The sequence below is a fragment of the Pelophylax lessonae genome (genome assembly GCF_965119305.1).
Source record: "Pelophylax lessonae genome assembly, chromosome: 12".
NCBI lineage: Eukaryota > Metazoa > Chordata > Amphibia > Anura > Ranidae > Pelophylax > Pelophylax lessonae.
This window is the reverse complement of record NC_138779.1, coordinates 189,366,558-189,378,937: the sequence shown is the minus strand read 5'-3', so window position 1 is coordinate 189,378,937 and position 12,380 is coordinate 189,366,558. Positions and strand designations below refer to the sequence as shown.

The following is a 12,380-nucleotide window of genomic DNA, read 5'->3' as shown; positions in this document are numbered from 1 at the left end:
CTCATACTTCTGAAGGTTTGAGGGTGCTGCCTGTTCCATACCCCCCCTACTCCTCATCTAGCCTTTTAGGGGTACAAACAATAGTAATTGGGGCCTAGTGTGGTTGTGTACGTGTGATATACATACACTTTTTTTGGATCATATTTTCTATTCCGCTATTTAATCAAAAACCTTTGGGGATCAGTTAAATTGGGGGATAGTCTGTGTTGGTACGTGTGAGAGAGATCCACCTTTCCAAGTTTTTGGGGTTCATCTCATACTTCTGAAGATTTGAGGGTGCTGCATGTTCCATACTCCTCTTCCTCATCCTCCCTTTAGGGTAGGAAAAAATTTAATCGGGCCTAGTCTGTGTTTGTACGTGTGAGATACACAGTTTTTTATCCTATTCCGCTATTCAATACACACCCTTTTGGTGTAAAAAACATTAAATTGCGGCATAGTTTGCATATTTGACATTTGCATATATTGTGCCTTGTTGCGCTGTTTTGGGTACTCCACCAACATGGCCAGTGGCAATGACGCCATTCTCAGCTTAACTATCCCACTTCTATGCCTCCTTGAAAAAACAATTTGGGCGATGATGGAAGAGGATGTGGCACAGGATGAGGAGGAGGAGGAGGAGGATGAAGAGGTAACATTTCAAAGGCTTTCAGGGCAGTCATTCGCAAGGGGCTCCGAGGGTGGGTTCCTGCACACACAAACGCCAGGGACACAATTGTCCAGCAGGGGCACAGTTCTGGAGGATGAGGAGGATGAGGAGGAGGAGGAGCTGGAGGAGGAGATGGAGCCATGTTCACAGCAGGGTGGCACCCAGGCCAGCTCATGGCCATCACTGGTGCGTGGCTGGGGGGATACAGAGGACACGGACGATACACCTCCCACAGAGGACAGCCTTTCGTCGCCTCTGGGCAGCCTGGCACACATGAGCGATTACATGCTGCAGTGTCTCCACAACGACCGCCGAGTTGCCCACATTCTAACTTGTGCTGATTACTGGGTGGCCACGCTGCTGGATCCCCGTTACAAGGACAACGTACCGTCCTTAATTCACTCACTGGAGCGCGATCGCAAGATGCGCGAGTACAAGCGCACGCTGGTAGACGCCATGCTGCTGGCATTCCCATCTGACAGCGGGGCCACAGTGGAAGCACAAGGCAGAGGAGGAGGAGGAGGAGGTCGCCAACGCAACCAGGGCACCGCCAGCACCTCAGAAGGCAGGGTTAGCATGGCCGAAATGTGGAAAAGCTTTGTCAGCACGCCACAACAAACAGCAGCACCAGCAGCTCAGATGGAACGTCTTAGCAGGAGGCAGCATTTTACCAACATGGTGGAGCAGTATGTGTGCACACGCCTACATGTAGTGAATGAGGGGTCTGCCCCCTTCAACTTCTGGGTCTCCAAATTGGGCACATGGCCTGAGCTTGCCCTTTACGCCTTGGAGGTGCTGGCGTGCCCTGCAGCCAGTGTATTATCTGAACGGGTATTTAGCACGGCTGGGGGCGTTATAACAGACAAGCGCAGCCGCCTGTCCAGAGACAATGTGGACAAGCTCACGTTCATTAAAATGAACCAGGCATGGATCCCACGGGACTTTTCCGTACCTTATGCAGAATAGCAATGGATACCGACCTTACCCACCCATTGTTCCATTTTTGCTCTTTCTCACTCTTTTGGGGTGTACCCTCATTTAAAATTTTTGAAAAGAAGCAGTGTTGGCTACCTCGTCCTCCTCCTCAGGGCCAGATTAATGTAGGGGCTATTGGAGCTGCAGCTCCAGGCCCCTACCTTTTATATAGGCCCCGGGTTGGCCATATTCACTGTTACCGCTCTTCTGTCACTTGTAAACACAGAAGTCTGGCTTCTATGCTCGCTTCCCCAGGCAGCACCCTCAGAACCTCCCCACACAGCGTGAAGGCCGGACAAGGAGGGACAGTTGGCGATGCATGGATGTGTTTATGGGCTTCAGAGACAGCATCCCATGTTGAATTAGGCATGCATGGCTGCACCCTTCCTCCTCTGGGTGCATGGCAAGGCACGGCCCTTAAGGCCCTTCAAAATCCTCAGCACCAAGCCCATGATGCTGTTAATCCGGCCCTGGTCCTCCTCCACCGCCGCTTCCACCTACACCGCCCATAGGTGTGCGCAGCCTATTGCATTAAGGTGTGCACCCCAAAGTTGAAATACACATGCATGTGTTTGCCAGCAGGGAGAGTAATGTATCGGGGCCATGTACCTGTAGGCAAGGAGAAATAGAGCAGAGCAGGTCCCAGGGAGATCTTTCCCATCTCCTCACTGGCAATGCTATGTGCCCTAGGTGATTAGGGTGTGCCCAGGCACACCCAGCACACCCTGTGCGCACGCCTATGTCACCGCCACATCCACCACCACCTCAACCTCCCTCCTACTCCATATGGGCCTCGTCCTTCAGAGATGAAGAAGAACATTGTTTTATTTTTCTGTTTTTTTTTGTTGTTTTAAGTTATTTCCCTATCCACATTTGTTTGCAGAGCACTTGCCATGCTCTTAATTACGTTTTGCTGCCATTTGCAGCACTCTAGCCCTTTCCTTTGGTGTTTTAGAGCCATTTTAGTGCCTTAAAGTTCGGGTCCCCATTGACTTCAATGGGGTTCGGTGTCCGGGAAAAGTTCGGTAAAAGTCCGGGACACGGACCCGGACTTTTTTTTAAAGTTCGGCCGAACCCGTCGAACACGGACATCTAGGTGTCCGCTCAACCCTAAACTTGAAACAATACTTCCATGGAACAGATTTAATAAACCGGTTAGGGGATCTGAACCATGGACATCCCTAGAATTGTATGCTCCACTTACTATAATAAATCACCAGGAGAATCTCTTTGTAGGTGGAATCCACTGGGTGAAGATGCAAAGGAGATTTTCACAGCATTTACCATTCTAGGGAAGTTTTCTAATAAAGTTGAACCAGCATAGAAAGAAAAAAGGGAAGCTTGCTCGGTATTTTTGTCCCCCCCAGACACCGCAATATTAGTCCAGTTTCATTGCTTTATTTGGTAATCTAATTACAAGAATTTGTCTGTGATACTGGGACATAAGTTCAAGTTCCTTATTGCACTTCCAATGCAGTAAAGAAATGTCAGTATTAGACTTCTTTGGAAGGATGTAATGATAATAGTAGTAATACAGTTACTAAATGTACCACTTCCCGCTGCTGCTTCTACTCAGCAGGCAGGTGAACATTATTTAGTTTGCCAATTTGGCCCAATATACTTTGCCCAATTTGGACCAAATTCTAGTTCAGTCCAAATCCAAGGCTTGCTGATGTAGCACCCTCATAGGTAGGTGCTAGGTAGGTAAAGCCTAGTGTCTCCATTTACTTATCAGGGAAGCCTGGTTAATAGTTAATGTTAATAGTTAATAGTTATGCCTGTTAATAGTTATGCCTGTTGCATGTGTCCAGGGTGTGATTCATCTGGGCGGAGGGAGTGTCCCCACTGTATAATCGGGGAGCATGTTGGACAGTGGAGGAAACCCAGCCAGTGACACACAGGCTTTTATAACTGTCCCAGTGGGTTGGCACAAACAGTGGTGCATCCTGGGATATGTTATAAAAGCCAAAGGCACATGTGACAGGGTGTCTTTGGGCAGGAAGCCAGGTCCCAGAAGGAGGGTGACATTTGCCTCTCCTTCTGCTGCTGTTGATGGTGGTCACAGGCGCTCGGCCTTGTGAGCCAGGAGTGTGGAGCTGAGCCAGGAGGTCCAGGAAAGCTAACTGGTGGAGTTGGAGGCAGAGCAACCTTGGGAAAAACCGTGTCTGTGAGTACCGGGAAGCTTGCCGGGGGTCTGCCCAGGAAAGGGGACCGCTCCAGTGGAGAGTCAGTGGACAGGTGTCAGCACACACAGCAAGTGAGGAAGGGGATGCCAAGTTAGAACTCATTATCTATGTTCACTTCTGTGGCAAGGTGAAGCAGCGGCCTTGCCGCACACTACAGCTAGTTGTCCTCAAATTGTGCATGGTTCATAGTTGGAGTATCCCACTCATCCCTTCTCCCATCCCAGTTCCAAATAAAAACACAAAAACCAACATCCCCTGGATTGATTATTGACTGAGCCAAGGATTTCAATGCTAATGATCTGCTACCAGTTGCTAAGGGTAACCCAGGGGAACCCAGAAAGTGTAATTCTCAGCAGTCCTCTAGGGGGCAGTGCTACACTATATTAATACCAGGCCATACATTTGGGGGTCTTTTTTATAAAACATTCATTGCACAAATATCAGAAGCATTCTTACACTCTGAACGAAATGTCAAGTAATATTTGTTGGAGAATAATTCCTGTATCTTCAGCTCTATCTTGTCACCAAAATTCAGTATAGTTTTCTCATTGAGGCGTTTCAGAAAACTATTTCATGTTTTGGCCACCAGATGGAGCTGGAGATACAGGCATTATTCTCTTAGATTCAGTATTTGCACGCTAAACTAAATGCCACCATAATATTCAGAAGAGAATAATGCCTGCATCTTCAGCTCCATCTGGTGGCCAAAACATGATATCGTTTTCTGAAACACCTCAATGAGAAAACTATACTGCATTTTAGCCACAAGATGGAGCTGAAGATACAGGCATTATTCTCCTATAAATATTATGGTGACATTTTGTTCAGTTGCAAATGCTTTTAACAAATGTTTTCTAAGTGGTGCCCTAGGAGGGTTTGGTTTATATATATATATATATATATATATATATATAATATAACACAGGATTGGGATAAAAGATGTCTGATCTTCAACCAAATTCATTAATTCACTAATATTTCACCTAATAACTACTAATAACATTTTTCATTTATGATGTGATATATGTCTTTTTTGCAGGGTAAATTACGTCAAGAATCTAACTATGAGGTACCTTTTACATATTTTAATGTGAATCTGTATGTTGGTATTTGCACTGCATTGGGTTTGTGGTTGCTATCACAGTGCATGTAGAATTGTTGGGGTCCTGGATGTATTGTAGCTGTAATGAATGGGGCCATCAATTATGGTTGGAATCGTGGACCCTCCATTCAGCCTGTGCACTGGATAGTGGTGTGCTCAGAAATAGCACACCCGCACAGGCTACAGCTGACCTGCTACAGGGACGAGGATGTTGGAAAGCATGGAATATGAGGACACAAGGCCATACAATGTGATAAGCGGAGAAGCGTTTTAGCCTCAGGCTACGCAGGGGGTTCTTTACAGTAAGGGCTACAAGACTGTGGAATTCTCTACCACAAATGGTAGTAACTGCAGGGAGTATGGCTACTTTTAAAAGACTCTTGGACGTATATATCAAGGATCAAAACATTCAGGGGTATGGGAAATGATTACGGCCACACCCACCTACAGTAGGCAGTTGGCACAGTAGGTACAGGCATGGCACAGGAGATGCAGTGCTGCGGGCATGGTACAGGAGAATGTCCTGTACCATGCCCGCAGCACTGCATGAGGAAATGCAGGGGCTGCAAAGGAGTCTCACTTACCTGTCGGTGAGGCGCCATAGATTTAAAAATGGCGTTGCCCGGCGCCAACGCGTCACCGCGCATGCGCCGCCGATGCTCGGGAAAGCCCATACATGTTCGGCTATTCCCGGGCAGACGGTGACATGGAGAAGATGTCCCTTTACTTCCTGTCCCATACCCAAACAGGAAGTGAGAGGAAATCTGTACTAATTAAAGGGAATTCCTTTGGGAGCTACAGGTCACCAGAACTAGTGTCCCCATTGGAAGATTTCCCCTCTATTACTTTTCTGGGGATGGCCAAAAACTTGGGAATTTCTTTTACTTTCACTTTTAATGATAATGGTAAACAAGACAAATAGAGAAGGTGAATCTCCTTAATGGGGGCACAGATCGCAATAAAAACTGACAGGGGTTCTAATCCCTCCCCACTCTACCCAAGACTAAAAAGAAAGGTTTTGTCTTTATTTATACTTTCAAGCCCCAGTCCTATAATTATATTCCAGCCAATCTGATTTATTTTCTTTCCACAAATAGGAGCTAACACACAAAGACAAATCCATATACAGCACCATGGAGTCTGCTACTGGAAAACACTGAAGGTAACAACACGTTTATGTATCTCTTTTAATCCGTCTGCCTAGTTATTGCATATCAACCACTTACTCCCATGACCATTTCCCCCTTTACATCCCTAACCCTTTCACTGTCTGAGACATTTTTTCTATTTTGTGCATACATACTAAAATACACATTTTTTTGAAAATTAAAAACACACCTAAATCCTTAAAATGTTATATACAATATTTTCTGATGCAGACCCTGTAGAAAATAGTGGTGGTTTATCATGCCCTGCTTTTGAGTTTGCATTTGTCTTTTGTTATTAAACGCATCTTTTATACTGCACTTAGATGGCGCTGCTCTCCTTTCTCTCTTGTACATTTCCACAGAGTTCCTTCTAGCTCTCATCAGAGCCTGTGGCCTTCTACAGCCAGTATTTCTCCATTGTCCAGCAATCAGCCCATGCTTGAACTTTATGGACATTTCAACCAGAACTTACTGCAAATGCCCTCCTCTTCTCAGCCTATAGAGCACTTATGTTTTTGTTGTTTCTACTTCTTTAGTAAATCAGCCTCACTAGTTTGCAATGCTAGCAGGATTGCAAGCCCAGCAGATAACTGATTCAGTATCTGGGCTTGTTGTGCTGGACTGCAGACCCATAAAAAGGCTGCACCGCTTCTGCAACAGACATGCCTAAAGGATTCCTGGTGAAGAGAAAAAAAAAGCTCCCACTGCTAACCTACTGACTGCAGGATAAAGACAAGGACAGAGCGCAGCCCTCCCCCCAGCATGGATGATGTAAACTTTGTCTGAGCAGAGGCCAGCTCCATGCCCCACTGGAGACTCTCCTCCTCCGGACAGCCCTGACCGAGCTGTCCCAGCTCCCCCAACCACCCCTGCTGGCCAGGTCGGGAAACCAGATTTGGCCGATGAGTAGAGAGTACCTGGAGCGGAGCTTCAATCTGGAATGGAGGTCAGGAGGAGGTCGGAAAGAGAGAGAGTGGGAGGGGGGCCGAGTCACTGCACCATGGGCCTATGGTTTGTACTTGCCCCCTGGGCTCAAAGTTGCCAGTCAGCCCCTGGTGTTAGGATAACACATGTCATTTTTATCCACAGTTTTTTTAATTTTCTTTTATTTCTCTAGCCTTTCTGGACTATATATATCAGTTGTGTGTGTGCGTGTTAAGCATTTTCATAACATAATGCCATTCATGAGTGTATATACAATATTTTTAAATTTTTACATACTCGAGTATAAGCCGAGTTTTTCAGCATGTTTTTTCATGCTGAAAAAGCCCCTCTCGGCTTATACTCGAGTCACTGTCTTTTTAAAAATGGCGCCGCCCGGCTCTGACATGTACCTGTGCATGCGCCGCATGCCCGGGAATAGCCGAACGTGTACGGGTTTTCCTGAGCATCGGCGGCACATTCGCGGTGATGTATTGGCGCCGGACGTCGCGATTTTTAAATCGAAGGCGCCTCACCGACAGGTAAGTGAGACTCCTCCATAGCCCCTGCATTTGATCATGCAGTGCTGCGGGCATGGTACAGGACATTCTCCTGTACCAGGCCCGCAGCACTGCACCTCCTGTGCCATGCTTGTACATACTGTACCATGCCTGTACATACTGTGCCGTGCCTGTACCATCACCTGTGCCATGCCCTTACCATGCCTATACCATGACCTGAACCATCTCCTGTACCATGCCAGCGGCCCCTGTTTTGTGTCTCGTGGTGGTCCAGTTGGGTCTGGTAGCTGCTGCATTTCCCACCCTAGGCTTATACTCGAGTCAATAAGTTTTCTCACGTTTTTGTGGTAAAATTAGGGGCCTCGGCTTATATTCGGGTCGACTTATACTCAAGCATATATGGTATTTGTCCTTAGGTTTCCCTCCAGCATTTCTCAAATGTAGGACATCATTTTCACAATGAAACTCTCCCTGCATCATCTGACTTTTTTCAGCCTGCAAAATACCTATAAGTTTGCCAAAAACCAGATCTGACCATACACTGCTTACCATTCTATAAATATATGAACTCTTGAGTACTGATATAGTGAAGCAGTTCCGCTCTAAGCTGCAGTTTATGTCCTCCCAGGGACTCTAAACCTAAAGGGCTTATCCAACCTGTTAGCGGCAATAGCAATGGCTACCACTAAGCCTGTGGGATGGTGAAATGCCTCAGTTGGCATGGCATGGCAGGAGACTAGCTGAAGCCGGTCCTGTACAGTTTTTGTATCAGGCTGATTTATGGTGTGCGGCTCCACTTTTTTCATTACATTCAAAAACATGTAGTACCACCCCCGTGAGGGCCGCTATAAGATGACTGTCCCCAAAGATTGCCCCGACACCTCTGACATCCTGGGTTCAGACATATTTCAAAGTGATAATGCAATTACAGAGACACCAGACTGTGGCAAAGTAAACAAGTATTTTACATAGGATTCTTGAAGCAGATAAGAACAAGAATAACCTAAACAGATATCTTTCTGTGTCAAACTCTAGCTGGCCATACACTAGCCGAAAAATCAGGCAAACTCATTTTCGGCCAGAGAGAGCAGATGATCGTGCCATCATGTAATGACTGAAATTTGAACGATAAATCGTTCAATGGACATAAATGAATCAGTTTTTGTTCAGTTTGTCACATATGCCTAGTGCAAACAGGTTGGCCGAGAAACACATTAACCTTTCAATTTATTGTTCATTTATCGTTCGGTCAGCGGATTTTAAAAACTGTTCCTTCGATCTTTCGGCTCTGAAAAGTTTTCATTTGTGGCCATTAACTGGACAAAAAATGAATGATCCGACCAATTGACAGATTTTCGAACGGTCTTCGGCTAGTGTATGGCCAGCATTACTATTGATAAAAATGCAAAGGGTATGCAATGCAAAGAAAATAACAGGTAGTAATCAGTAGGTCCTAAAAGACCCTATGACCCCAGGTATAAAAGAGAAGAGAATAGTCTTTTATGTCAGACTGCTCCCTTCAAATCCTGATTCCATGGGCTCAACAAACTTTGTGGCACAACTTTAAAACAACAAGTTACAAGAAATACAATACTTAATCTCTGAGTGGAGTTCCCCTTAAAGTGCACAGAATCCTTCTAGTCAGGAAAGGAGGTGGAGGTGGAGGTGGGGGGGGGGGGGGGGGAGAGTGGAGGAGTCCTTGTGATGCAGATGTTCAGTGTCTTCTGCCAGCTCAACAAGGGCCCAGAAGGATCGCTCAATGGAGACCAGCAACAGTAAATAGCATGTGTATAGTGTGTTTTCTTTTTGAGATAAATGCAGCTAGAGTCCTAGACTCAAGAATGAGGGGGGGGGGGGTATCTATTCCTGTAATACAATGCAGCAACCCACAAGCGGATGCGGATAGGAATTGGGACTGTATGATACCCAGGAAATAGTAGAAAAGGTAAAAAGGATGTAGAGGTAAAAATACAAAGTTTATTAAAACATCTCAAAAGAGGAAAGGCATATTAGCAAAAGTATTAAAATACAAAATCACACAGTAGTGTCAGAGTAACAAAACATAAAAGATAGACCCAATACATATAGGAAAATATGTATGTACTAGGCAGACACATAGGCCCCCAAGGTGTTTCAACAAATTTTCTTCTTCAGGGCGTAAAGATGTCCACTTGAGGGAAATATCTAGAGAAAATATATACAAAGTAATATCCCAAAGTACATATCAACATAAACAGGAGAACAAAAAATATGAGTATTAGCAAACACTATGTTAAGGGTAATAGTACTTACAATTATTAACTGTGACAACTGGGTGTACTTGAATATGGAAACAAGGAAAAGACGGTGTGTCTATGGCTCACAGCGGTGCCATAATGGGTCCCAAGGATCCCAGCACACGGGATAAAATGGCAAAAGGAAAATGAAGGACTCCTAAACATGGATAAAAGAGATAAAAAAGAAGAAAATGTGCCAAAGAAAAAAAGGGTAACATAGGAGTGAAAAAACATATGGATACTTCCACCATGTGAAGAATCCTAAATCATATCCTGGAGGTTTCATAGTCAGAGACCCTGTATTTGCGATGGCTGTTATCTTATATTAGTTAAGAAAGGAAACCCCCTAAAAAGGGTGGGACTTTAAGGGTAACTAGTAAAGATCTCTCATTAGAAAGATAGAATTGAATAAAATATACAGTTTATTAGAACACACTTGTTCTAATAAACTGTATATTTTATTCAATTCAATCTTTCTAATGAGAGATCTTTACTAGTTACCCTTAAAGTCCCACCCTTTTTAGGGGGTTTCCTTTCTTTACATTTCCCAAGGGATTATGGTAACACATTATCTGGAAATTACCTACATACTTGTACAATCTTATATTAGTTTGCTGAAATTCTGTATATGCATGCAATTATCCAAATGTTGAATGCTTTTATGTATTTGGGTGTTCTTTTCTGTTTTAGCCTTGTTTTTATTTTTTTTTTATTATAATAAACCTATTATATTATGAGAAGCCTCTTTGTTTTTTCTTGAGCATTTTATATTTACATGTTGATACAAGAACATGCTAATTTGTTTCTGGGACATCCATCTATGTTGAGTTCAAGACCATAGAGGTAAGTAAATTTGATTCCATATAGAGAAGATTACAAGTTAAAAAGCACTTCATAAACAGATGAGTACTTTTCTTTAATGCCAGAAAAACACACTCTGCCTCTGGGTCCTCTGCTCTACCATCTGACCTTGCTCATCCTTCTGGCCGTCTGCTACACCTCCTAGCCTTCTACTCCACCTCCTTGCCCTCTGCTCTACCTGCTTCCCTCTACACTTCCCTTAACTTTCTTGCCCTCTGCTCCATTTTCTCCCCTTTGCTTTACCTCCTGGCCCTCTGATATATCTCTATGGTCTCTGCTTCACCTCCTGGTCCTCTTTGCCAAATTGTGGCCTTCCACTCTGTTTGCAACCCATTGGCATTCAGCTCTACCTCCTAGCCCTATCAGCTGCCTTGGCTATACCTTGTGGCCTTCTGCTCCACCTGCTAGGCTTCTTCTCCACTTCCAGACCCTCTACTCCACTTGCTGCTCTCTTCTTTACCTCTTAGCTTTTGTTCCATCAGCTCATCCTTGATCTACCTCTTTGACTTCTGCTCTAGCCCATGACTCTCTGCTCTGACCCTTGGCCTCTGCTCCACCTTCTAGCCCTTTTCTCTACCTCCTGGACTTTGGCTTTACTTCCTAGCACATTTCTCCACCTTCTTGCTGCCTATTCATTATCCTTTCCCTCTACTCCACCTACTCGCTCTCAGCTCTACTACCCCTTCTTGTCATTTTCCCTAGCTGGTGCCCGCTGCTCTACCTCCTTGCCTCTGCTTCATCTACTTAACTTTACTCTACCTTATTGTCAAGTGCGTTACACATTTGAGAATATTATTCTGAATGAATATAACGAGTTCTTTTTAATCAATTACTTTTTAACAGCATATACCAATCATAGTGAATACAGACTAGAGTAGGGAATGTATAAGTATTTTTATTCACAAGACATGTATTCACAATAAATAGTAAGACTTGAGGTGACACAAAAATATAACTTTCACATAAAATACAAACTTAAGCGATAAATGCAATATGTGATATGTGGCTCAGTGATAAAAGTAAAAAGAAAGCAGGATTACGTTTTCCCAGGAATAGTAGAAACCATAGATCAATGTTCTAGATATCAGACCAAAATTGTCTGCGAATTGCGCAGCCAACAGTCACTCCGCTGCAGTTGGTGTGAGAATAGGCTATGCAAAACGGGAGACTAAATAGCTAATATTGTGCTAAATTGGTACTAATAAAAAAAAAACGTATAAAAACAAAAATCAGTTTTTAGAGAAAAATCTACTATGGTTAATACCCCTAGCATAAAATGCAAAACCTATAAGGAAAATAATAAGCAATAGTAAATAATAATCAAATAATCAGCAAAGTATATTTACCACTTTAAAATGGCTGCTGGCTTAAACTGGTCATTACCAGAATCCTTAAAATGGCTGCCTTTCCCAAAATGGTGGTCGATTAGGGAGGAGTTGCGTTTGGCGTCTTTCAGAGTTTCAAGTGAGGGATGGAGCAAGATGGAGTATGTATGAGTGAGTATGAGTAGGGATGTAGTAGCGTGTGTGTTGAAGTGTATTGAAGTGTTGTAGTGATGTAGTGTGTCATCTCACATCTGGGTTCCTTTTAATTTTGTGTTGAACAAAAGGGTCGTAAAAATTATAATAAGCCAAATCCAGAAGGAGGAACTTCTTTCCCATTGGTTGGGATTACTTGACCATTAACAGGTGGGGTTATTGGGCAACACCTCTACTAGTCACCCAGTGTATTGGATATTACA

At 44.1% G+C, this 12,380-nt stretch overlaps 1 protein-coding gene across 2 annotated transcripts in view; it reads left to right on the top strand.

The window, feature by feature from the left end:
• The window catches only part of LOC309568021 (cell adhesion molecule CEACAM8-like), a 62,514-nt gene extending 54,568 nt beyond the window's left edge, over positions 1-7,946 (top strand). Inside the window, exons 7-9 of one of the 2 annotated variants that reach the window (XM_082273595.1) lie at positions 4,850-4,879; positions 6,010-6,074; positions 7,919-7,946. In XM_082273595.1, the coding sequence (XP_082129721.1) occupies positions 4,850-4,879; positions 6,010-6,072 (93 nt within the window). In that variant the 3' untranslated portion in view covers positions 6,073-6,074; positions 7,919-7,946. Of the gene's footprint in view, positions 1-4,849; positions 4,972-6,009; positions 6,075-7,918 lie in introns of those variants that run through there. The other variant, XM_082273594.1, reaches the window with a different exon arrangement.
• Positions 7,947-12,380: the final 4,434 nt, after the last annotated feature.